The following is a 22,965-nucleotide window of genomic DNA, read 5'->3' as shown; positions in this document are numbered from 1 at the left end:
TTTTGTCATTTCAAAAAAGCAAAAATCCTAAACAAAAGAAACCTGTTTTCAAAAGGGCCATTTCTGCCCAAAAGGAGGTTTTTTTTGGCACTCAAGTCAAACTTGGCCATGGTTTGCACCACTCCCTGCCAGGGTCATAGGGGAAGTAGAATCAGGAGATGGGGAGAGGCTGCTCTCCTCCAAATTTCCCTTCAGTCAGTGAGCTCATGGTGGAAAACCAGCCTGTCATCGAGAGAGCTTTTCACAATCTCTGTGTTTTAATATCTAAAAACTCCTCTGACAGATCACAGCAAACCATCCCACCGTGGAAGTTCCACACAGAGGTGGTTGTGCTCCAGGAATGGCTTTTGGGATTCCAAATCACCCCCTGTGTCCTGGGAGGAGAGCTGAGCCATGGGAATGAGTGATGCAAACACACCCTGAAAATGTGCATTTATTGGGATTAATCAGCAACTGTTCATGTTCCAGAAGGTACTTGAAGACCTTTTTTAGCTCTGCATTAGGCAAATTTCTGTGACTGGAAGAGAAGCTGGATCAACAGAAGTGAATAGGGAAAAGCAGGAAATATCCATGAAGTCACTCCTGCCCTCATTTGGCTGCCAGTGGCCCAATTTAGCTCCCCAGTTTTCCTCTCCTTGGTTTCCTGTTGTGTGTTATCCCAAAAGGGAATTCTGCATACTGGAAAATGTCTGAAATGTGAACAAATCTGTGCCCAACCTTGATCCAGGCTTGGCTCTTTCTCCTTCTGCTGCATTTCCACCAGGCTGAGCTGCCAGGGAATTCCTGCTGCTGCTCATCCCAGGATGTGCTCTGGGAATGAGGACGAGCAGCTGAGCTGGAAATGGTGCCTTTGAGCTGCCTTGAGGCAGGGGTGGGGATGGGGAGGGGACAGGGCTGTCCCCTGGAATGGTTTGGATCCCTCTGGAATCCCTTTGGAGCTGCAGCTGCTCTGTCCTGTCACTGCTGAGGGGCTCAGGTGAGCTCTGGGTCAGCTCTGGGTCAGCTCTGGGTCAGGAATGGCTCAGTGACCCCTTGGAGGCACCTTTGGGATGGGAAGGGAGCAGAGGAAGCACTGCAGAGCTGCTCCCAGAGCTGCCCTCGTGCTCCAGCCCTGCCCAGCTCCAGCCCACAGCTCTGGCTCAGGGAATTCCCGAGTTTGGGCACTCTGGGTGTCACCAGGGCCACCCTTTGTGTCCCGTGGGATGGGAAGGAGTCACAGCTCAGCTGCCAGAGGGAATTGGATCCAAACCTCACTCCTTGGGAGAGGATGGCTGAGCAGAGGGAAGAGCTCCTGGCAATGCTGGGCTTTGGTGTGAAGCTTTCAGCACAGTGCATCCAAAATCCCAAACCTCCCCTCTCTCCACTTGGGATTCCCCCTGGCAGGACCCCCATTTCCTGAGCTGCTGGGCTTCTTAACGAGTTTCTCTCCCTGCTAATTGGGGTTGCTCCTCCTTTGAGTTCAGTTCCTGCCATGTCTGAGATGGGATACATCGTGGATGTTTCATCCATGGGAGGGATTGATGGAAAACCATTGGAGTCCTGCACCAGCCAGGGACTGGGAATGGCTTCCCATGGCCAGAGGGCAGGGATGGATAGGATTTGGGGAAGGAATTCCTCCCTGAGAGGGTGGGGAGGGGCTGGAATACAATTCCCAGAGAAGCTGTGCTGCCCCTGGATCCCTGGCAGTGTCCAAGGGCAGCCTGGACAGGGCTGGGAGCAGTCTGGGATATTGGAAGGTGTCCCATCCAAAAATGGATGGTTTTTAAGGTCCTTCCAACCCAAACTATTCTGGGATTCTACAGCAGAAGGCAGAGGCAGCATCATTCCATTCCTGGATTATGGCTCTGTAATTCCTGCACTGAGGGAATCCTGGAAAGCACCTGGAATAGATTTATGTCTCTTCATGAATCCCTAAAGTGTGTCAGGTTGGTTTTTAAACTTTTTTTTTTTTCTTTTATAAGCAGTGTATTTTGGTTTGCCTGGCAAATAACGAGAATTGAATTCAATTATTTCACAACCAATGGAAACTTTTTCCTCATTTCCAAAGCCCATGTTGAGCCCAGAGCTCTTCCTATGCCTGAGGTCCAAAAGGAACATCAGGTTCAGATTATATTTAAAACCTGCAGCATAACAATGTGCAAATATCAGAGGTTTATCTCTAAGATAGAACTAATGGTTTATTTTTTGGTTGACTTAAGTCTGAATTCATAGAGCAAACACAACTTGAAACCAGCAATTAAAAGTTAATAATCCCTTCACTTCTGATTGATGTGGGAGCTGGGATTAGAGGTCGTGTAATTATCTCTCTCATGCTTATCAGGTAGAAAGAGTTTTAGTTCATTGAACTTTCTCTTTCTGTCTCCGTTCTGTATTTCCCATCAGACACTTCTGGAAGTTTATCTGGTCTCTCTTCACTCTCCCTCCCATGATGAAGAAGCAGAATGAGAGAAACACAAAACCAGGCAGGGAAGCAAATGAGTCTGGCAGACCATAAGGGTAATTCTAACAATTATAATCTCATTTCCTCCTTGAAGTTTTACCTGGGACTCCCAGCTGTGTTTTCTGGGCTGTAGCTGTGGCCCTATGTAAAATAGGAACTGCTGGTGTTGAAATCCTGTGGCTGCTGTGGCCAGAGAGAAGGGAGCACCTCCTTCTGCAGGCTGGTTTATAAGGCAGCAGAATTTGGCTTCCTTCACATCCCCAGGCCAACCTTCCCTGCAGCTCCAGCCAGAGCCTCTCAGGAAACGGTGAGAATTCATTTCTTCTTTACTCTGATAGCAGCTGGCAGATAAAACGAATGGCAATTTGATGTTATTTATTTGAGAGTGGATTTAAATCGTTTTTGGGACATTTTCCTCGGGACATTGTCTCTAGAATCATGAAGTTTAGCACATGATGAGTGTGCTAAATCCTCCTGGAGTTGTTTCCTGTGTCACCAGGTGACAATAATCCTTTTATTGGACCAGCACTGGTGTTTCAGGGCTGGGAGCTTTGGCAAACTCCTCTTTATGGCCACCCTGTGGCATTGCCCTGGGCTGGGATTGGCCAGCTGGGGTCCAGAGGTCCTTCCTGGCAGAAATCACTGGGAAATCCTCAGGGAAGGAATCTGAGCTCAGCCCCAGCCTGGAGCTCTGGACCCCTGGGGACACCGAGGGGACAGCAGGGACACCGAGGGGACAGCAGGGACACCGAGGGGACAGCAGGGACACTGTGCCCCGCTCAGGTGAGACCTCACCTGCTGAGCTGCTGCTGCCCTGGGTGTGCAACAGCAGCAGGATGAGAGTGCAGAGGAATCCATGGAGCTGCTGCAGGGCTGGGAGAGCTGGGAATGTTCCCCTGGAGAGGAGAAGGATGCAGGGAGAGCTCAGAGTTTACTCCAGGGCCTAAAGGAGCTCCAGGAGAGCTGCAGAGGGACTGGGGACAAGGCATGGAGGGACAGGACACAGGGAATGGCTTCCCAGTGCCAGAGGGCAGGGATGGATGGGATTTGGGAAGGAATTCCTGGCTGGGATGGAATTCCCAGAGAAGCTGTGGCTGTTCCTGGATCCCTGGCAGTGTCCAAGGATGGCTGGATGGAGCTCTGAGCAGCCTGGGACAGTGGAATTGTCCTTGCCATGGCTGGGGTGGGATGAGATGATTTTTAAGGTCCTTCCAACCCAAACTGTTCCATGATTCTGTGATTCCCTGAACACATGGAGCTGGAAAATACCCCTCATCTCTGAAGTGCACAGGCACTCACTAGTGTTGCTCAGAAAATGAGTTTATTTCTGATTAATTTTTCAATATTTTTTTTGAGATGGGGAGTGGTGGTTTCCCTCATCTAAAATTTGAATAATTTCCATGCAGTGTTTTAAGTGTTTTCATCAAAAACCTGAATCCTGAAGCTTCTCCCTCAAACCAGGAGAAACTTTACCATTTTGGAGTTTTTAACTGTGATGAATGGAAGAGAAGGCACAAGTCCCTCTCCTCTCCCCCAGTCTGTGTTTGGATGTTTAGTTTCAGGTTTAGGAGGTCTGGTGATGAATGTCATGTTTCTGTGACAGAAACCAGCAGCTTTCAGAAAGTTGCCAAATGAATCTTTCTGTCGGAAATTCCAGCAGAGCCTGCCTGAAATCTCAGAGTGCAATCAAGTGTGCTGCTAATGGGATATTGTATTTTCTGGAGCTTCTTTCCAACCTAAATTATTCTGTAATTTCTGCCCAATATAACTGCCTTTTCCCTGAGCTTTGTGCCTCTCTCTGAGCACAACAGGAGCTGCTGGACACTCCTGGACACTTGGCTGGAGCTCCTGGAGCTCCTGGTCCCATTCAGAGCTGGGGACAAACCCAAAGGGACTTTGGGGGAATTGTCACCAGGACTGAGGATGCTCAGGACAGCAGGAGCTGCAATAGGAACAGATTTGCCCACAGAGTCACCACTGCTCCCAAGGAATCAGGAGGGATAACTCCCCTTTCATCACCAAGAGTGGGTTGGGAGGGAAAAACAACTCCAACCACTTAATTTTGTGCTTTTCACCTGCATTCAGCCTCCCCCTGTAGTCAGAACAGGCTTCAAAATTATATTCATCATCTCTTTCTTTAAGAGGTTCTATTTCTATTCATTTCATTTGATCTCCAGTTCAAAAAGGTCTGGAAGTGCATCTAAACAAGTGTTGTTAAAGGGTTTTATGCACCCAATAGTTATTACAATATTTGGCAAAGGTGTTTGGTGTTTCCTGAAAAGCTCTGATGGTATTTGGACCAAATTCAGGATAAAATACATTTAAATGTTGGACGTAGAGCAGCAATGATCTCCACACCCAGCCCTTCCTGCAGGCAGAGCTGGAGGAATTTAATCCTGAATTCAGGGAGAATTTGATCCTGAATCCAAGAGGAATTTAATCTTGAATCCAGGGAGAATTTAATCCTGAATTCAGGAGGAATTTAATCCTGAATCCAGGAGGAATTTAATCCTGAATTCAGGAGGAATTTAATCCTGAATCCAGGGGGAATTTAATCCTGAATCCAGGGGGAATTTAATCCAGTGCTTTGCTCATGGAATTGGCCTCACTGGACTTTTCCTGCCTCAGGGATATTTAATGAGGACCCAGCCCAGACCCACTCCCACAATTCCCTCTGAGTGATTCTCAAACTGCCTTGGGATGAGATTCCCAAATGGATCAAAACCCATGCAGTCCCAGAGTTCTCAGGACGGAGATTATTCCTCATTTCCCTGATTTTGTCTCCCTGTCACCCTGCCCAGCCCCAGCCTGAGTTTGGGGCTCACAAACCAAACTCAGTGAGGGTTAATCATGTTTTTTTTTCCCTTCAGATGTCTCAGCTCCTCTGTGCCTTACTGTCCTTGCTGGCCTTTGCTGCCCAGCTGGAAAGTGCTCAGTGGAAACTGCAGGAGAATGGTGAGTGAATCTCCACTCAGTGAGACCTAGAACTGGGGAATTAATATTGTGGCCACCAGCGCAGAATTTATTAACTCCAATATCTCAGGCCAAGGCTGTGTGTTTGTTTGTTTGGCAATAATTAATTTGGGTTAATGGAAAAAATATTTAAATGTCTTAAAATCTCCTACAGCAGCATATTTGCAATATTTGCATTGACAACTGTTTTATTTGCTGTTCCTCTTGTTTCCAAAGTCTCAGTCACACAGCCTGCATGCAAAAGCAGCCTCCTGTGACTTAGGGAAAAGCCCTAAAACAAACAGGGGAAGAATTAATTGTGAAAAGAAATTAGATTTCTGAGTAAAATCTAAACCCTAGAAACAGTTTATCAATTTCTCTGGTAAAGAACTTAAATGTAATCAATTTGTAAAAATAAGGGTAGGTCATAAACAATTATTTTGAATGATTTACCAGAAAATTGGGCTAAATTCAAATTGTCCTCTCTTTCAATGACTTTTCCCCATATCTTTACATTAAAAAGAATATTTATCCTGTGGGTTCCCTGGCAGGATTTTGATGCTGAAAACAGCAAATCTGTTTGTCAACATTGACAGTAAACTTTGAGTTTGAAGATCCACTTTGCCTGTGTCCATAGGCAGTTTGGGAAACTTCCAAAATTCCTAGAGCTGAACATTTTCTGCCAGTTTAGATTTCCTGCCAGTTCAGATTTCCTGCCAGTTCAGATTCCATATTGGACAGGAAGTTCTCAGTGTTCCTCCTTTGTGCTGAAGCCTCAAAGCTCATTTTCTGGCACTGAGAAGCCCCAGGAGCTCCCTGGGATTGCCTCACTGCAGACAGAGCTGAGGGAAAGGCTCAGCCCAAGCTTCCCCCTGTCCCTGTGAGCAATTCCTGATTTCCTGTGCCATCCCCAGTGATTGTGGTGGAATCCCAGTGGGATGCTGAGGCTGCAGCCACCACTGTGCAGCTCACCTGCAACTCCTCTGAGGAAGCAGTTTACTGGGAAAAGGACTCGGAGTGGCTGCAGGAAGGGAAGACTCTGAGTGCTGCAGTGAAGGAATTCCCAGATGCTGGAAACTACAGCTGCCTGAGCCAGCAGAGCCACGAGGTGCTCAGCTCCAGCCTCGTCCTCATTGCCAAAACCGACTCCAAGGGCAACATGATCAGGTGGATTCTGAAAAGCTTTCAAGGTAAAGCCCTGAAAAGATGGGGTGGTGCTTGGTTTGCTTTGTGCAGGATCTGGGAACAGCTGGGAAATGTCCTTGGAAAAGGGCTGTCTTCAGAGGCTTGGCTGGAAATCGTTGTTCCTGTGGCTATGGGGGAGCAGCACAGGAACTGGGGATTCATTTGGGATTCATTTGGGATTCCCTGGGGGCTGAGAGGATGGAGGGATGGGAGGAATTGTTTTGGAAAAGCAGGGCTATGTGACAGGACCCTAAGGAACATCAGGGCAGGTTTGGGTTGGATTTCAGGGAAAGGCTGAGGCTGCCAGAGCTCCAGGCATGCCCAGGGTGGGATTGTTGGGCTCCATGATCCTTGTGGGTTCCTTGCTGAGGATATTCCAGGATTCTGGGGTTTGACACAAGCAGACCCAGGTTGAAGTGCTGTCATTTGGGTCTCTGCATTCAGGACAAACCTGGGATGTTCTGCATTTTCTCCATGATTTTCTCATTCATCTGTGTCTTGTATTCGAGTCCCTCATGGTACTGCTAGGGAATTGATGAATTGATGAGTTTATTAATTGCTGTTTTCTCTCTGCTTTGGCCATTTGGGCAAAGAAGAGGAAATAACTCCTGGCTTCTGTCTTTCTTTCTCTGTCTAGAGCCCAAGTGGACATTTTTAAAGTGTGAGGCAAAGAACTACTCTGGAATTTTCACATGTTCCTGGATGACAGAAAATAAGAGTCCAAATGTGAAGTTCACCATCAGAAGCCTGCAAGGGTAAGAGTTTGTACTTTCCTTCACAGCCTGACAGAGCAGCCTTGCTGTGACTCTGGGCAGGACTTCAGGCTCTTAGGGACACCTAGAAGGGGAGAAATCCCTTTTCCAAGTCTGAACATCCCCAAAACGTTCTGAGTCCCCACTGGGACAAAGTTAACTTGACACAGAAGTTGCTCAGAAATGAATAAAGCCATGGAAATGCAATGAGTCCAAGTGGGCTGGAGTAGCCACTGAGTAAATTAAGCAATAGCAAAATAGTTGGAGGAGAGCAGAGAGGAAGTGGAGGCAGAGCAGAAAGCAGCAGAGCTGGCAGTGCAGAGGAGCTCTTTCCCCTCTGCAGGAGCACAGGCTGGGCTGAGGAACCTGCAGGGCAATGTGTGCTGGGAACTGGGGGGATTTCCTGCCTCCCACTGCTCCGGGGCTTCTCCAGCACATGCACTGCTCCAGCAAAGGTCAGCCCAGTCTGCTGAGGGACAATCAGCCACCAAGGGCTCCAGCTGGCTGAGAGCAAAACCACAATCAGGCTCAGGTAGTGCTTTGGTAGCTTTTGGGGTTTATTCCCAATGGAGATTTCTCAGCCTTCCCTCGTTTCTTCAGCGAAGTTTGGGAGGGCAAAGGGACAGAGAAGGTGAGGAGCTTGCTGTGGGGTGGTGGCAATGAGAGATGAGATATCCTGCTTTAGGTTCAAATGAATTCCCTTTGCTGAGGCAGGGGGTGAGGGGAGGCTGGGATTTGACATTCATATGTCCCTCAGCACTGGAAATGTCACACCTCCCACTGAAAAAGCAGAGACAGCCCAGAACATTCCCTTACAAACACACCTTGCTGTTGTTGTGATGGTGATGGTGGTGATGATGGTGATGGTGGTGGTGATGGTGATGGTGATGATGGTGATGATGGTGGTGATGATGATGGTGGTGATGGTGATGATGGTGGTGATGGTGGTGATGGTGGTGATGGTGGTGATGGTGGTGGTGGTGGTGATGGTGGTGATGGTGGTGATGGTGGTGATGTTGATGGTGGTGATGGTGGTGATGGTGATGGTGGCAGCAGCACATTCCCAGGACACAGCAGCATTCCCAGTGTCCCTCCTGCTCTGCCCAGCCCCCAGGGAGATGTGTCCTGCAGCAGCCCCGTGGCTCTCACCGAGGGGACTCTGACCACCTACACAGCCCAGTGCCACAAGGAGAACTTCTGTCCCTTTGCTGAGGAGCACCAGCCCATTGACATCTTCCTGGAGGTGATTGACGAGGTGGAATACGAGAACTACAGCGCCAGCTTCTTCATCAGGGACATCAGTGAGTGTGCAGGAGTTAATTCAGTTTTCCATGAAAAGCACACAAGGCAGTTCTTACACATCAAATCTCCTCCTCCCTCAGCCTTTGGATGCTCCCAAAGCTCATTCCCATAAAATCCTCCCCAGTAACCCACCAGTATCTGATGTTAGGTTGTTAATTCCCTAATTCCCTCTGTTTTCTCCTGCAGTAAAGCCTGACCCTCCCCAGTGTCAGTACGTGGCTTCCAGTGGCACAGTGAGCTGGACATACCCCAGAAGCTGGAGCAGCCCAACCTCCTACTTCCCTCTCACCTTCCAGGTCAAAGTCAAAAGCCCAAGGAGACACAAATACTCAAAAGCTCAGGGAGGCCCACAGGTAGGAACACAACATTGGAGACACAGCTTTCTTGCTAGAACAGTATAAGTAATACAGGTTTTGTATGCAAGGATGATGAGCTAAAATTTAAAAAGAAATGGTGCTGAGCCCCAAATGTGGGAAATTCTGTCCTGGCAGAAAAAGCCTTTCCCAGGTCCATGAGCAGGAGGATGTCTGAGGTAACTGAGGACAGCAAACCCTGCCCAGCATTGCAGAGCTGTGTTTATTAATGCATGAGGAGGCTGTGTGGGGCCTCATGTGGGAAAATCCCAATTTCCAAACCCAGAACTCCAGGATCTGTTTTGAATTTCCTCGTGTGTTGTTCATACCTGAATAGCTCAGACTTCACATGGGAATTGGAAATCAGGGATCAGTGACTCATCTGGAAGCATTTCTGTGGAGATTGTGGTCTTTTCTCCTCGATTTCCAGTTAATTCATGGAATTTGACTATGTCAGAGTTAAATCTGCAGTGTGTGTCCAAATTGCTCTCAGATACACAATGGCCTGGCTTGGAAAAAAATTGGGAAAACCACTTGACCCCAGGGCATGTTAGCTCTGACCCTCAGTCTGCCCTTCCTCGGTCAGCACTCAGCAAAGCAGAAAATGCCAAGGTTATCCCAGTTTTCCAGGGATTGAGCCAAAGGCACTGGGAATGTTTCCCTCTGCAGGTGGGATACAGCCTGGACCAGCAGATGGGGCCATTCCCATTGCCAGGGCTCCTTCCTCATTCCCAGAGCTCATTCCCATTCCCCATTCCCTATTCCCCATTCCCCATTCCCCATTCCCCATTCCCATTCCTCATTCCTCATTCCCATTTCCTATTCCCCATTCCTCATTCCCATTTCCTATTCCCCATTCCCCATTTCCCATTCCCCATTCCCCATTCCCATTCCCACTCCCCATTCCCAATTCCCCATTCCCCATTCCCCATCCCCATTCCCCATTCCCATCCCCAATCCCATTCCCTGATTTCAGGAGCGTTGGCTCCTCCAGTCCCTTCAGGAGGGGAACTGCATGCTTTGGGGATGATTCTTGTGCCACCACGAGCCTTCAGTGGGAATTTCAGCAACACTGAGGAGGAGCAACTTCTGCTTTTTAGGGTTCCCATTGTGGGAGAAGAAGGAAAAAGAGAAAACCTCAGAGAAACAAAGAATCCCTTTGTTTAATGAGAGTTTAGGTTTGGGATTTGGGTCATTTAGAGCATCAGCCTCAGTGGGTTTGGGTGATTCAGGACACCAGCCTCAGTGGGTTTGGGTTGTTTAGGACACCAGTCTCAGTGGATTTGGGTGATTCAGGACACCAATCTCAGTGGGTTTGGGTAGTTTAGAGCACCAACCTCAGTGGGTTTGGGTCATTAAGGACACCAGTCTCAGTGGAACAGGAGATTTTCAGCTGTTTCTGCTGAGCTCAGCTTCTCCCAAGCCACAGGACTTTGGGGTCTGTGGGGGAATGTGGTGCCTTTGGGACAGCAGCCTGCAGTGGGGGCTCAGTGACCCCTCCTGGAGCTTTGTCCCGTGTCCTGTCACGCTGTGCCACGCTGAGGGAGCTGTCCCTGTCCCCAGGAGTACCGCACTGATGGCCAGGCCCTGCAGCTAGCCCCGGGGCCAGCAGAGGTGTGGGTGCAAGCCAGGGATCGCTGCTATCTCTCCTCCTGGAGCGAGTGGTCCTCACCCTGCAGGTAAGGATTGCCCAGCAGTGGGCTAAAGGCACTGCAGCTCCTGCTCTGAGCACAGCTAACTCAGTCCCATGGAAACTGATTATTTCTTATTTCCCAGATAACGGTAAGGAGGGAGGCACAGTGCTCCTGAGGGAAGCACAGGAGGAATTAGCACAAGAACAGAAGCACCATCGAAGAAAAGTTTGCATTTGAGATTCTTAAGAAGCCATAACTTATATTTTTTTTTTTTTTTTTAAATGTGGTCCTGGTTTTGGCAGCTCTTAGATTCCCCAGACTTGAGTTACCCTTTAGCACCCATCCTGTTACATTGACAGGAGCCTGATGGGTTGCTGGCAGCTATTACTGCATGTCCTGCATATTGTTATTGTGGATTTATTTATTTAATATTTATTTATTTATTTGCTATTTATTTATTTCTCTATCTGTGTAGTATTTTATTTATTTATTTATCATTACCTTGCAAGGCCAGTGGATGGCAGTTGCTGTTCAAACCATTTCATGTGTTGCCTTACTTGAAAAGTCACTTTGTGAAAGAACTGTTTTTTTAAACCATTCCATTATTTAATGGCTCAATTATTTATCTATTTATTATTTAATATTTATTTGTATTTATTTGGAAAGTCACTTCCTGAAAGAACTGAGTTTTTTTAACTATTCCATTTTTAAATGGTTCAATTATTTGTCTATTTACTATTTATTTGTATTTACTTCTGTGGCACTGTGTGAGCACAGAAAGCCTTGGCTGGGGAGCAGCTCTGCCCAGGCCATCCTCATCCTCCAGGATGGCAGATGGTGGAGCAAAGAAGGAACTGCAGTTCAGAGCCCTGGGGATGTTTTCTGCTGCTCCAGGAGAGATCCATGGAGCACTGGGAGCACTGGGAGCACTGGGAGCACTGGTGGGGAGCAGCTCTGAGCCCTCTCATCTCTCAGGACCATGGATGGAGCTGAATTTAACACCTCCTGCTCAACCTCCCTCCTCCCACTGCTGAGGCCTTTAGCCCATGATCCAGCTGTGGAATTCCATGACAGAGCCATGGCAGATCCATGACAGATCCGTGACAGATCCATGACAGATCCATGACAGATCCAGGACCTCCTGCCCTGGAATTCCATGGACAGGAATGGCACAGGAACCCCCAGGGCAGCTGCAATTGCATCTCCAGGGCAGCAGATCCCCAGAGCCAGCTGAGAACTGCTTGGGTGGGAATGGCAGTGATCCAATTCCATCAGATTTCAGGACAGAGATATTTAGAGTTCACTTAGTGTTGCCCAGTTTTCTGGTGTTCACAGAACCTCAGGGAAAACTCCTGACAGAGCTAGAGCTCAGTGCTGGGAAGGAGCAGAAGCAGGAGTTGAAATCTTTGTGTTTTTCATGGAATCCTGGAATTGTTGGGTTGGAAGGACTTTAAACTCATCCATTCCACCCTGCCAGGGGCAGAGACATCTGCACTGTCCCAGGGTGCTCAGAACTCCACCCAGCCTGGGACACCTCCAGGGATGGATCTTCAGTCCAAACACTGAGCCCTGACTCCCAGGAGGGCAAAATACTCTGAAATACCTTTGATTCTGATACAGAATCACTGACTTTGAAGGCTTTCATTGCAACCATGCTTTCTTTTTTCCAGTCTCAGCCAGGGGTGGTAATTTAAGATTTTTATACATTGAAATGTGTGAAGTATCTGATATTTCAGAAAACTACTGATAATTTCTTTAGAAGTCCTGTTAGTATTTATTTATATTAAGTTATTAAGGCAACTTCTATGCTTGTTTACAAAGGAGCTAATAATAAATACACCTGAAAACCAGTAAATTCCGTTTATTTGTGATCTTTTAAGAACCGTTTGTGTCACTCCTCACTTTCCCACCAGAGGATCAGACACTATTTCTGTCTCAATGTCTGTGGGGCCAATGAATTATTACTAATTAATATCACCTAATTCAAGGCTGGTAAAGCTGTTCAGGATGTACTAGCCAAGGTGTGACAGGAGGATGTGCTGAGCTCCTCCTGCAGGAGAGGAGAACTCTGAGCTTCTCTGTGCTCTCCAGCTTTGAGCTGAGCCCACCTGACCCAAACCTGGAGATATTTGAAGTTTCTCCCTGATTTCAGTGCTCAGAGCTCCCAGGTCCTTCCTGCTCTCCAGGGTTTAACCCTTTCCACCCTGAAACCTCTCCTGAGCTGAGCCCAGCCCAGTTTAAACTCTTGGAATAATCCATTAAATTTTGTATCCCGACAAAGCCTGAGCTGCTCTTTGCCCTCAGAATGTGCCTTTCTTGATGCCACAAAACGGGTGAAACCTCCCCTGAGGATTCCTGGCATGCATTGAGGAACCACTGAGGGAAGTCATTGCCTGAGATTTTTCAGGAAATGATCGAGGCTCAGAGTGAACTTCCCCTTTCTCTGCAGGAATCAGTTCATTCTCAGGTCGCTGCTGCCTGTGTTTGCTCCAATCCCTGATTATCCATTGCCTGGGGATCCAAGGGCCTGGGAATGTCTCCTCTGGGAATTGCCAGGCTCTGCCTGGATGGGATAAAAAGTTGCCAATCCCAGCTCAGGTATTCCCCATGGTGAAGATCTCCACACACTAAGATCATTTTCCAACATGCTCCATCCATCAAAGAACATCACAACTGATGGGTCAGTCAGTCCTGGGGCTTCTCTTCCTCCATTCCTCTCCTTGAGGTCCTGTGGATGATCTGGAAACCTCTGGATAAATGTCACACAGACAGACTCAGGCTGCACGATGTACAAAATCCCCCCTGATAAAAACCTTTTAGAAAGCAAAATCCAAGCTTCTGAGATAAAATGATGGAATTAATTCTATTCCTGAGGCCCCTGTGCTGGGAGAGTCGTGGATTTTATAAACACATGATAGTTCTGTGCTCCTTTCCCAAGCCCCACCGATTCCTGGGAAGGTGCAGCTCCTCCAGCTCTCCATTCATCCCCATCACTCAACCTGCAGCTTAGAGCTCTGCCGCCACACCTCCCTAAATCTGCTCGGAACAGAGCCTGACTAATCCCCCGCAGGGCTTTCTGTGGGTGCCTCTCAGCTCAAGGAATGCTTGACAAATAGTCAATGTCCTTCATGAGGCACTAATTGGTGGCAGCAGGAATTTGCTGTTCCCCAAGAGCTGCAGCCCCTGCAGCCGGGCAAGCAGACACTTGCTGGGAGCAAAAGGGGGAAAAGCTGAGTTCAATTCGGGGTTCTGGGGGAGAACTGAGGTTCCAAATGCTTCATATCCACCCCTTCTTGATGTTTACCTTCTTTGTCAGTCGAGGCTTCTCTTTTATAAATGTTATATTTTTAATAAAGGGAAAACCAATGCATGTCCTCCAACCTTGTTGGAGATGTTATAATATTTCAGAAATGTATTTTTAATAAAGGGAAAACCAACGCATGTCCTCCAACCTTGTTGGGGATGTTATAATATTTTAGAAATGTTATATTTTTAATAAAGGGAAAACCAATGCATGTCCTCCAGCCTTGTTGAGAGGCACGAGAAAACCTTACGAGAACTTTCTTCAAATATCAAATTGATTGACTTTGGTGTGAAGGAACTGCAGAGTCCAATTTCCAAACACCTGGAAATTGCATCTTCAGGCAATTGCAGATCAGTCCTACTCAGAGCTCGTTCAGTGGAAGTGTTAAGCTGTTAATCTGTGTTTTTGTGAAGAACCCAGCCCACTGGACTGGGCACAAGGAGTTTCCTCAGAACCTTCCTGGTGTGACTCTGAGGAACCCAAGGATGCTGAGCTGCTGTGGGATAACAGGAACCACTGGTGGCACTGAGCCCCGCAGAGATCAGGAGCCACCAAGCCAAACGCAAAGCTCAGCTCCAGCCTTTGGGGTTTATTTTGAATTTCTGCCCCACCGCGAGTCCTCCAGCAGAGCTGTGACACCTGCAGTGCTGAAGAAAGGCTCCTTTGATCTCCCAAAGGGGCGGAAAACGGGAAACTCCCCTGCCAGCCTCACCTTCCCCCGGGCGAACACCCAGGAGCTTCGGCGCTGCCGAACAAAGCCACCCCTTGCTGCTCAAAGCCTGCATTGAGCAAGACCTGAGAATTTGGAGCTTTAATTGCTCCTGGGCGGAGAACCTTGAGCCACCCACCCTGCCGGGGCTGGGGAGCTGCGGGATGTGTTTGGATAAACACCTGGAGGTTCAGCGTGACCACAACGCCTTGGCTGCTCTGTCCCTCCCTGCGCTGAGTGACAACGGGGATTTTGCCTTCTCCACGTGACAAAAAGTGCTTTTTGGCTTCTCCACGTGACAAAACGTGGATTTTGCCTTTCCCACGTGCTCTCTGTGCGCTCTGGATGCTCTGGGTGGGAGGATCTCCAGGGCTGAGCTGGGAGCAGATTCCTCCTCTGGAATGCAGCCAGGGAACATCCTCCCAATGCACTCAACTAACGACCTGCTGCAGCAGCATTTCTGCCATCCCAGCGCTCCAAAACGAAAAGCAATCTGTCATTTGGAATAAATAATAATTGGGGGAAATCTTCTTACCCTCAGGAAAATAGGCATTAATGTTTTGCCACATGGAATTGGTTTTTCTTCTTCACTATTTTACCACGTGGTATTTTGCACCATGGAATTGGTTTTTCTTCTTCCAAAGATCAGCTTGGAGGGAGAAGAATTTTGGGAAAAAACCAAGGTACAATGGTAAAGGTAGAAAACTACAAGAGGACAACAATTAACCTGCAGGTATTCATGGGTTTGCTGATGAGGTCCAAATTTCACTCCCAATTCTTCAACGGAAACTATTTATTTACCATATTTACCCTAAATTTCAGAATGAATCCAACAATTAGATCTTGCTGACCCACCTTTGGGGAGCAGCTATCCCTGAACAGATCTGAACACTTGTTTTCCAAGGAACTGCATTTTTCCCAAGCAGCTCAGATCAGTCCATTGGGGTACCTTATTGCCCATGTTTGGTTCATCAAACGTTAATTTAAGAGGACAAAGACACCACAAGGTCCCTGAAAATGGCAGCAATGCTTGGCATCCTCCTGTGGGAAGGCCAGACCCAGTTCCATGGAGGTCACTGGATCCCACACCCTCAGAACAGACCCATCTTTGGTATCTGCGATGATCTCTGTGGATAACCTGTTCTTGTGCCCGACTCCTCTCGTTGTGAAATTTGTTTTGCTCCCATCTAATTGGGATTTCTCTCCCTGCAATTTGCTCTGGGCCCTGTTCCTTTCACTCTGCACCTCCAGGAGGTCTCCAGCAGGTTCCCTCTGTTGATGAGACTTTGCCTTCTCCAAACAGAGCCAACTCCTTCCTCCCAAGCTTCTCCTCCACTTCTCAGCCCCCTGGTTCTTTTCTCTGCCCAGAATTGTCCCAGAACAGCAGAGCCAGGGACACCTTGGGAATTACTGACTGGAATTCAACGGCAGAGAGATGTTGGTGTTCCCTGAGAGAGATGGATGGGATGGGATGGGATGGGATGGGATGAGATAATGGGATGGGATGGGATGGGATGGGATGAGATAATGGGATGGGATGGGATGGGATGGGATGGGATAATGGGATGGGATAGGATTGGATTGATGGAATGGGATGGGATGAGATAATGGGATGGATGGGATGGGATGGGATGATGGGATGAGATGGGATGGGATAATGGGATGGATGCTGGGAGCACTGGACTGGGCACAAGGAGTTTCCTCATTCCGGGTCAGGGAGCCAGCAGGATCTGTCAGGCTGCAGTTTCAGTGTCAGGACATCACCAGGAGTTCTGTGAGCTCAAAACTCTTCAGATCAGGAGGAACTTCCGGAATGCTTTGGGTTTTGCTGCTGTTGCCTAATTGCTCATAATTGTCCATCAACCCAGGACGTGTCCTGAATACTCCCCACGAGTTCCTGCATGTTCCCTGCCAGGCTTTTCTTCAGAAAAGCTCCCCAGAACACAAAGTCACCCCCAGGCAGAAGGATCCAGACAACCCCAGTGTCAACCCCAACCTACCTTTGGTCGTCTCAGCCTCACAGGAATGGATGCCCAAATTAAGGAGAAAGAAAGATTTAGAACAAAACCATTGGAGGGCATTCCAAAAATAAAATTCCAGGCTTCCACCTCAAACCAAACCACCTCAAATCCTGGAATTTGGATTTGATGGCATTTCTGTTTTCCATCCTGTTAAGTGATGAGAAATTAAACATTTATTAATGACCTGTATTCTTTAAGGAGAAAATTATTGATTTCCCTCTCGGGATGAGTTAGTGGGGTCAAGGCTTCCCTGACCTACTGCAGGATTTTCTGGAAGAACTTTCAGGCCTTTTTTTACTGGAATGAGCATGTTTGACCCCAATCCTGCACATCTGACCCAAATCCTGCACATCTGACCCAAATCCTGCACATCTGACCTCAAATCCTGCACATCTGACCCAAATCCTGCATGGGGAGAAAGCCCTGGGCTGTCCTGCAGTGAGGGAAGGTGATCACTGAACTCCTGGGAATTTTGGTGGTGGGCAGGGCATTTCTCCTGTTGAGACAATTTGCACATTTAGCTTGTAAATCACGAAGAGACACAATTCTGGAGGGATGGGTTGAGACCAAACTGGTGCCTCCAAACTCCACATCACTTTGGATTTATGAAAATTAAACCTCAGATCTGAGTGTCCCATTGGGACTTTTCCCCGTGGCTGTTATGAAAAACAGAAATTGCTGCCTTTGGGTCAAATCACCAACACTGGGATGGTGGATTTGGTTAGAGAATCCTTCCTGTTGTGCTGGAAACAGGGAAATGGGAAAAGGCAGAGGAATCTCCTCCTGTCCATGGCTGGGCAGAACTCAGGGGATGCTCAGGGGCTGAGAAATCCTCACTTTCCCCAGCCAGGCAGCCTTCTTCACCAAAAACTGGTTCTGATCCTGAACTGGAGGCATTTTAGGGAAGAGAACTCTGGGGGATGCTCTGGAGCACAGATTTTCCAGGGCAGCCTGAAGGGCTCAGTGGCCTCAACCAGCTCAGCTCAAACCACAGCCCAGAGCAGCTCCAAACCACAGAGAGCAAGAATTAACCCCTCATGGGATGAATCTCTTGGCAAGCAGAATTATCCTTCCCTGGGAACAGCTCTGAGTCCCTGTGGCAATAACAGAGCAGCAATGACCCACCTGGCTGAGTCAGAGGCTGGCTGATGGGCATGAACAGTTAATTAGGGCAGGATTTAGGGTTGAGGATGGGACAATCCCTGCTCCATCAGCACTCAGCCCTGCCGTGCCCTGTCCTGCACAGGACACATCCCACACGGTGACACCTCCTCTAATTAGCACTGCAGGCATTTCATCACCGCCTGCTGCCTATAAATCGCTGCCTCACTCCATGGCCACGCTGGGGACACTGCGGGGACACTGCTGGGACACCCGGAGAGGCTCTGCACACCCGAGGATCCCAGCTGGCCATGAAGATCGCAGGGGTTTTGGTGCTGCTGGCGCTGGCAGCTCTGTGCTTGGCAAGTGAGTAACTTCATTTCCTGGCAGGTTTGAGTTCTCCAGGAGTTTCTCCAGGAGTTTCTCCAGGAGTTTCAGTTCTCCAGGAGAACACTGGGAGGCTCTCGGTGCTCTCAGGTGGTTCCTGCGCTGGGTGGGAGGGAGAAAATGGGATTTGAGATTTAGAATGGTCAGAATTTTATATATAGAATGCTATTTATCAAACAGCAGGCACAGCTGGGGCTGCAGTGGGTGGGAAATGCTCCTTGCTGGGTGTGACTCAAGCTGAGTTCTGTGACAGAAAAGAACAGCAAAGCCTCAGAACCACCTGGTTTTACCTGTTTGTTTTAAAGTTCTGGCTGAGAAGGGAGCTGGGAGCTGCTGAGGTCCTTCCCTGCCAGAATGACCAAGCAGGGGACAACTGGTGATGCTCAGGCCACATAAACCAGCTGGAAATCACCTCTTTTTAATCTTATTTTCCAGGCTGCTGAGAGACTAGAGGGACAGGTTGCTTTAAAATAGGGATCTGGGAGGAATTTCTTCAGCCTTCACTGGGCAATTTTTTGTTTTACTAAAAACCTGCAGTAAAAATGTATTTTCAGAGAATAATAAGTGCATCTAAAATAACTGAGAGTCCACACCTCTGCAAATAGTATAGAAGTTTAAAAGCATTAAGAACATTAGAGAAGCAAAATAATGAAAATGTTAAATGCAAAATTACGAAACAGAAGAATCTTTTGAGTAGCTTGGGAAAGGTTGCTTTGAAATTCGTCTCAACCCCAAAATTCAGCAGTTGAAATGAAATGTGATGGAAATAATTCATTCTCTCAGCGTTTCATTAACTGCAGAAAAATAAATTAATATTCCTTCCATGAGAATTCCAGGAAATCTCTTCCTTGAACTTTCTGGTTTATCTTGTCTACTTGAAAACTTCATGAATCAACACTTGGTGAGCCACACCTCTTTTGCATTCACTCCCAGGGGCAGAGTGGCTCCTAAAAGGTCACCAGAGAAAAAAATAACATCTGAACGTTTGGGGGAAGTGGATTAAATCAAATCCAATTCCAGAATAATGAAAAAAATGATTTGACTCAGTTAAATCTCTGGTGACACAGATGGAAACTTGACCTGGAGCTTTATTTCTGCCCATTTTACTGAATAACTGGATTTGATGTGAAGATGCAAACAGGTTTATGAATGATTTTTTTGGGAAGTTTAACATTTAAAGATCAAAAAAAGCCAAATTTAGGCTGAAAGACAAGTGCTAGGGCATTTGTCTGAATTTTACTGAATAACTGGATTTGCTGTGAGGATGTAAACAGGTTTATGAAAGGCTTTTTGGGAAGTTGAACATTCAAAAATGAAAAAACCCCAAATTTAGGCTGAAAGACAAGTGCTAGAGCTCTGCTCCAGAACACATTTGCAAAGTTTAACCTTTGAAGATCCAAAAAAACCATGTTTAATCAAAAAAAACCATTGCTGGAGCTCTGCTCCAGAGCTCATTCCTGCTCCTCCTGCCCAGCAATCTCTCTCTCCCTGATCACTTTTCCCCCTGGAAGGCTCAGGATGGTGATGAGGGACAGCAGGAGGACAAACACATTCCTGAAGAAAGTCCCCAAGGTGTCAGCAGTGGAGCTCTGCCAAGGCTTGATTACTTTCTGGGAGGTGTAATTAGCATTGTTTGAGGAGCTCCTGGAGCCCCACCTGAGACCTGAGCCGTTCTGGAGGTAAAAATAGGAACCAATCGGTGTAAAATCCGGATTGGAACGAGGGAAAGCACTTCCTAAAGTGGGATTACCAGCCAAATTGTGGTGTTATTGTTATATGGAGTTAACGCTGTATGTAATCAGGGCATTATCCTCATGATTGACAGAAAAGCTAACGATCAAAGGCAGATGTGATTTGCTCCCAGCCACACGCAGCTTTTTATCAGTTCAGGAATTAAAGCCCCAGTCATGCTCAAGCACCAGGTAATCCTGAACACTGCAGTTCACACTGACTCCTGGCTGTTGATGGCTTTGTGCTGAGCAGTGGGACAAAGGCTCCATCCCCTCCTCCTGCAAAGGCTGCTCCAACAGCAGCTTCCAAGGTCAATAATGCCCCAAAATCCACTTGTTTGATCAGTTGGGACACCTTAGGAAACACTGGGAAGCTCTGCCAGTGTTGACTTTCAAGGAGGTGAAAGATTCAGTGCTGCTGAGTGAAATCATCCTGCTTTGCACCTGAGTGTTTGTTAACCGGGGAGTTAATTTGCTTTTTTTGTGATTCTGTTTTCATTGCAGATGCTGCTGAAGAGAACAAGGTGAGTGCTTTCCTGTTTTCTGATTCAAAATGTAATATGAGGTCAGAAATTATATTATAATGTAATAGAAAGTATAATATTATAATATTATAGCAATAATAATGTTATAATATTATAATAATAACAATAATGATGATAATATTATAACAGAAATGATAATATAATTATAATAAAATTATAATTGTATAATTATATTACATATAATAAAAATATAATATGAGGTCAGAAAAAAAAAGTTAAATTTTATTCAATGCTGCCAATGTGTTGAGATTTCAGTGAAAAATCCCTGAGTTTCAGATATGAGGTTTCCACAGAGTTGCCCTTACAAATTCCAGATGTTTCCACCTGTTTGACATTCTGGGCAAAAAAATTGGGCAAAGACAAATTTTAAGCCTGAGAAATCTAGATTTTTAAAAGATATTTATTTGATGATGACACTACAAGGCTTTCCTGATGACTTTTAGGTCCTAAATCAGAGACCTGGAGATTTTCATTCTCTCTGAGTACTCTGAGGTCAATGTCTGGAAGAAATGAGGGATGAAGCAATACAAATCCTTATGGGGTGAGCAGGAAAGCCCTGGCAGAGTGGTGGGGAATGAAAATTCACCCCAACACAGAGCTGAGCCCAACTTGGTACAAAGCAGGAGGAATTTCCCCCTGGAAAAGATGGTCAGGCAGGGAAGGGAGGATTCCATCCCTGAAGTGTCCAAGGAATGCCTGGATGGGAATTAATCCCACCTGAACCTTCTGCCTTGGGATCAGGTAACAAAAATCCAAAATTCAACCTCTCTGGAGCTGGAAGGAGCTCCCTGAGTTTTTCCAGGGATTCCCTTCCTGCTCAGTCCCTGTCACAGCAGCATCACTCACACCTCTGACAGGGAATGATTCCATTTTGGGGCTCAGCCTCTGGAAACAGAAGTTGTGACGCCTCCCTGCCCCAAACCATGCCCAAAATTGGGATTTACTGCTCATTTCTGTGGGAATGGTGTTGCAGGTGGACTGCAGTGAGTACAGGAGGCTGGAGAGAGGCAGACCCATTTACTGCGAGAGGCTCTACCAGCCCTTCTGCGGCTCCGACGGCAAAACCTACAACAACAAATGCTCCTTCTGCAAGGCTGTGCTGTGAGTAAACAGCCCCCAACCCCCTGAGGGAGCCAAACCTGGGACTGGCTGAGTTAGCTGGGATTTCCACTCAAGGGATATTTTTTTAGGGTTGTTATTTCTCTGCTCCTTTGATTTACCTTTACGCAGTAATTGTTCCTCCCACCAATAATGTCCAACTGAGCGAAAAAACAAATGATGGTGATGTTTGGGTGAGAACTTCCTATTCCAGCTGGAACTGTGAAGGAGGAAACTAAAAAATGGCCCAGATGTTTAGGTCTGTGTTTGCTACTCTAGCAGAAATGTAAAAGACGTGAATGTAAAACAGGGAACTAAAAAATGATGTGACATTGGTTAGAGAAACTGTAAAATTGGGCACAAAAAATTGCCCTGATATTTGTATGAGCAGCTTCCTAACCCAGCAGGAAATGTGAAGTTGGACAGTAAAGAGTCCAATGAGCAAGACAGGTCTGACAAAGCATCTGCACCCAACTTAATAGGAATTCAGGAGCAGTACTGGAAATATCTTAGTTTTTTTGGATAAAATATATAATTTTTGCAGGAAAGCTGTTCCCAGATCAGTGCCCTCATGTCTGCTATGAATGTTTATTGTGTCTCTCCATTAGCAAAGGGTTTCAGAGGGATTTTGGTGCCTTTCTGTGTACAATCTCCATCCTTTCCTTGCAGGAAGAGCAGAGGTGCCCTGCACATGAAGCAGGCAGGGGCTTGCTGAGAGAGCTCTGGGACAGAGCTGGGACAGCTCCTCACTGCCCTGCCAGCACTCCCTGGATCCATTCATCCATCCATCCATCCATCCATCCATCCATCCATCCATCCATCCATCCTGCCCTGCCAATCCAGGTGGAACTGCCAGCTCTGCTCTCTCACTGCTGCTCCTCTCAGCTCCAGAGCTGGGATTGTCACCTCTGTCCTCACAGCAGAGCTGTTCCTGTTGGTTTCCATGAGCCCTTCATGATTTGTTTGTCCCCATGGCTAGAGCTCAAATCTTCTGACAATGCCCCAAGCCTCTTCCCCTTGTTGATCAAATGTTTTCTTTCATTCACCCTGAAACTTTAGCAGATTCTTTTTCCCCAAAGGGTTCAGCATTCCCAGGCAGTGCTGACTCTCCCAGTTTTGTAGCTGAATTTTAAATGCTTTTTTTTTCCCCCTTCCCTCTTTGTACAATTCTGATTCCTGTATGTTGTTCAGCTATTTAGTGGGCATGTTTATTAAAATAAACCTTGACTCTTTTTTTGTCCATGTTGAACTTCCTATGAAATAAGTTTATTGCATCCACTACTAACAAGTATTTCCCAAGTTAATGAAAATTATGGTGGAGTAGGGACTGAGTCCAGAGGCAAAAATCCCAAGCCTAGAATGCAAAAGTATCCCACTATATGGCCTCAGATACTGGAGTTTATCCCCCAGTCTGGCACTTTTTTCCCTTTAAAGGAAACAAATCTGGTAAAA

General features: G+C 47.0%; 2 protein-coding genes across 5 annotated transcripts; both read left to right on the top strand.

Moving 5' to 3' along the window:
• The first annotated feature begins 461 nt into the window (after positions 1 to 461).
• Positions 462 to 12,473, top strand: IL12B (interleukin 12B). 4 transcript variants are annotated; one of them, XM_085074054.1, is made up of 10 exons: positions 462 to 1,925; positions 2,383 to 2,496; positions 2,595 to 2,747; positions 5,311 to 5,395; positions 6,307 to 6,582; positions 7,215 to 7,332; positions 8,437 to 8,630; positions 8,818 to 8,984; positions 10,548 to 10,663; positions 10,761 to 12,473. In XM_085074054.1, the coding sequence occupies exons 4-10, from the start codon at positions 5,311 to 5,313 to the stop codon at positions 10,762 to 10,764; spliced, it is 960 nt and encodes a 319-aa protein (XP_084930180.1). In that variant the 5' UTR covers positions 462 to 1,925; positions 2,383 to 2,496; positions 2,595 to 2,747; the 3' UTR covers positions 10,765 to 12,473. The 4 variants fall into 4 exon arrangements, with proteins under 4 accessions (XP_084930180.1, XP_084930182.1, XP_084930183.1 ...); XM_085074056.1 differs by lacking the exon at positions 2,595 to 2,747; XM_085074057.1 differs by lacking the exon at positions 10,761 to 12,473 and having other exon boundaries at positions 10,548 to 10,667.
• A 5,500-nt stretch (positions 12,474 to 17,973) lies between these two features.
• Positions 17,974 to 22,745, top strand: LOC146431422 (ovomucoid-like). Its single transcript, XM_085074053.1, has 4 exons — positions 17,974 to 18,119; positions 20,375 to 20,394; positions 21,389 to 21,516; positions 22,183 to 22,745. Exons 1-4 carry the CDS (start codon positions 18,065 to 18,067, stop codon positions 22,226 to 22,228), a joined length of 249 nt encoding a protein of 82 aa, XP_084930179.1. The 5' UTR covers positions 17,974 to 18,064; the 3' UTR covers positions 22,229 to 22,745.
• Positions 22,746 to 22,965: the final 220 nt, after the last annotated feature.

The sequence above is a fragment of the Lichenostomus cassidix genome, chromosome 13 (genome assembly GCF_008360975.1).
Source record: "Lichenostomus cassidix isolate B80296 chromosome 13, HeHo_3.0, whole genome shotgun sequence".
NCBI lineage: Eukaryota > Metazoa > Chordata > Aves > Passeriformes > Meliphagidae > Lichenostomus > Lichenostomus cassidix.
The sequence above is the reverse complement of the archived record's forward strand: the minus strand, read 5'-3'. Positions and strand labels throughout refer to the sequence as shown.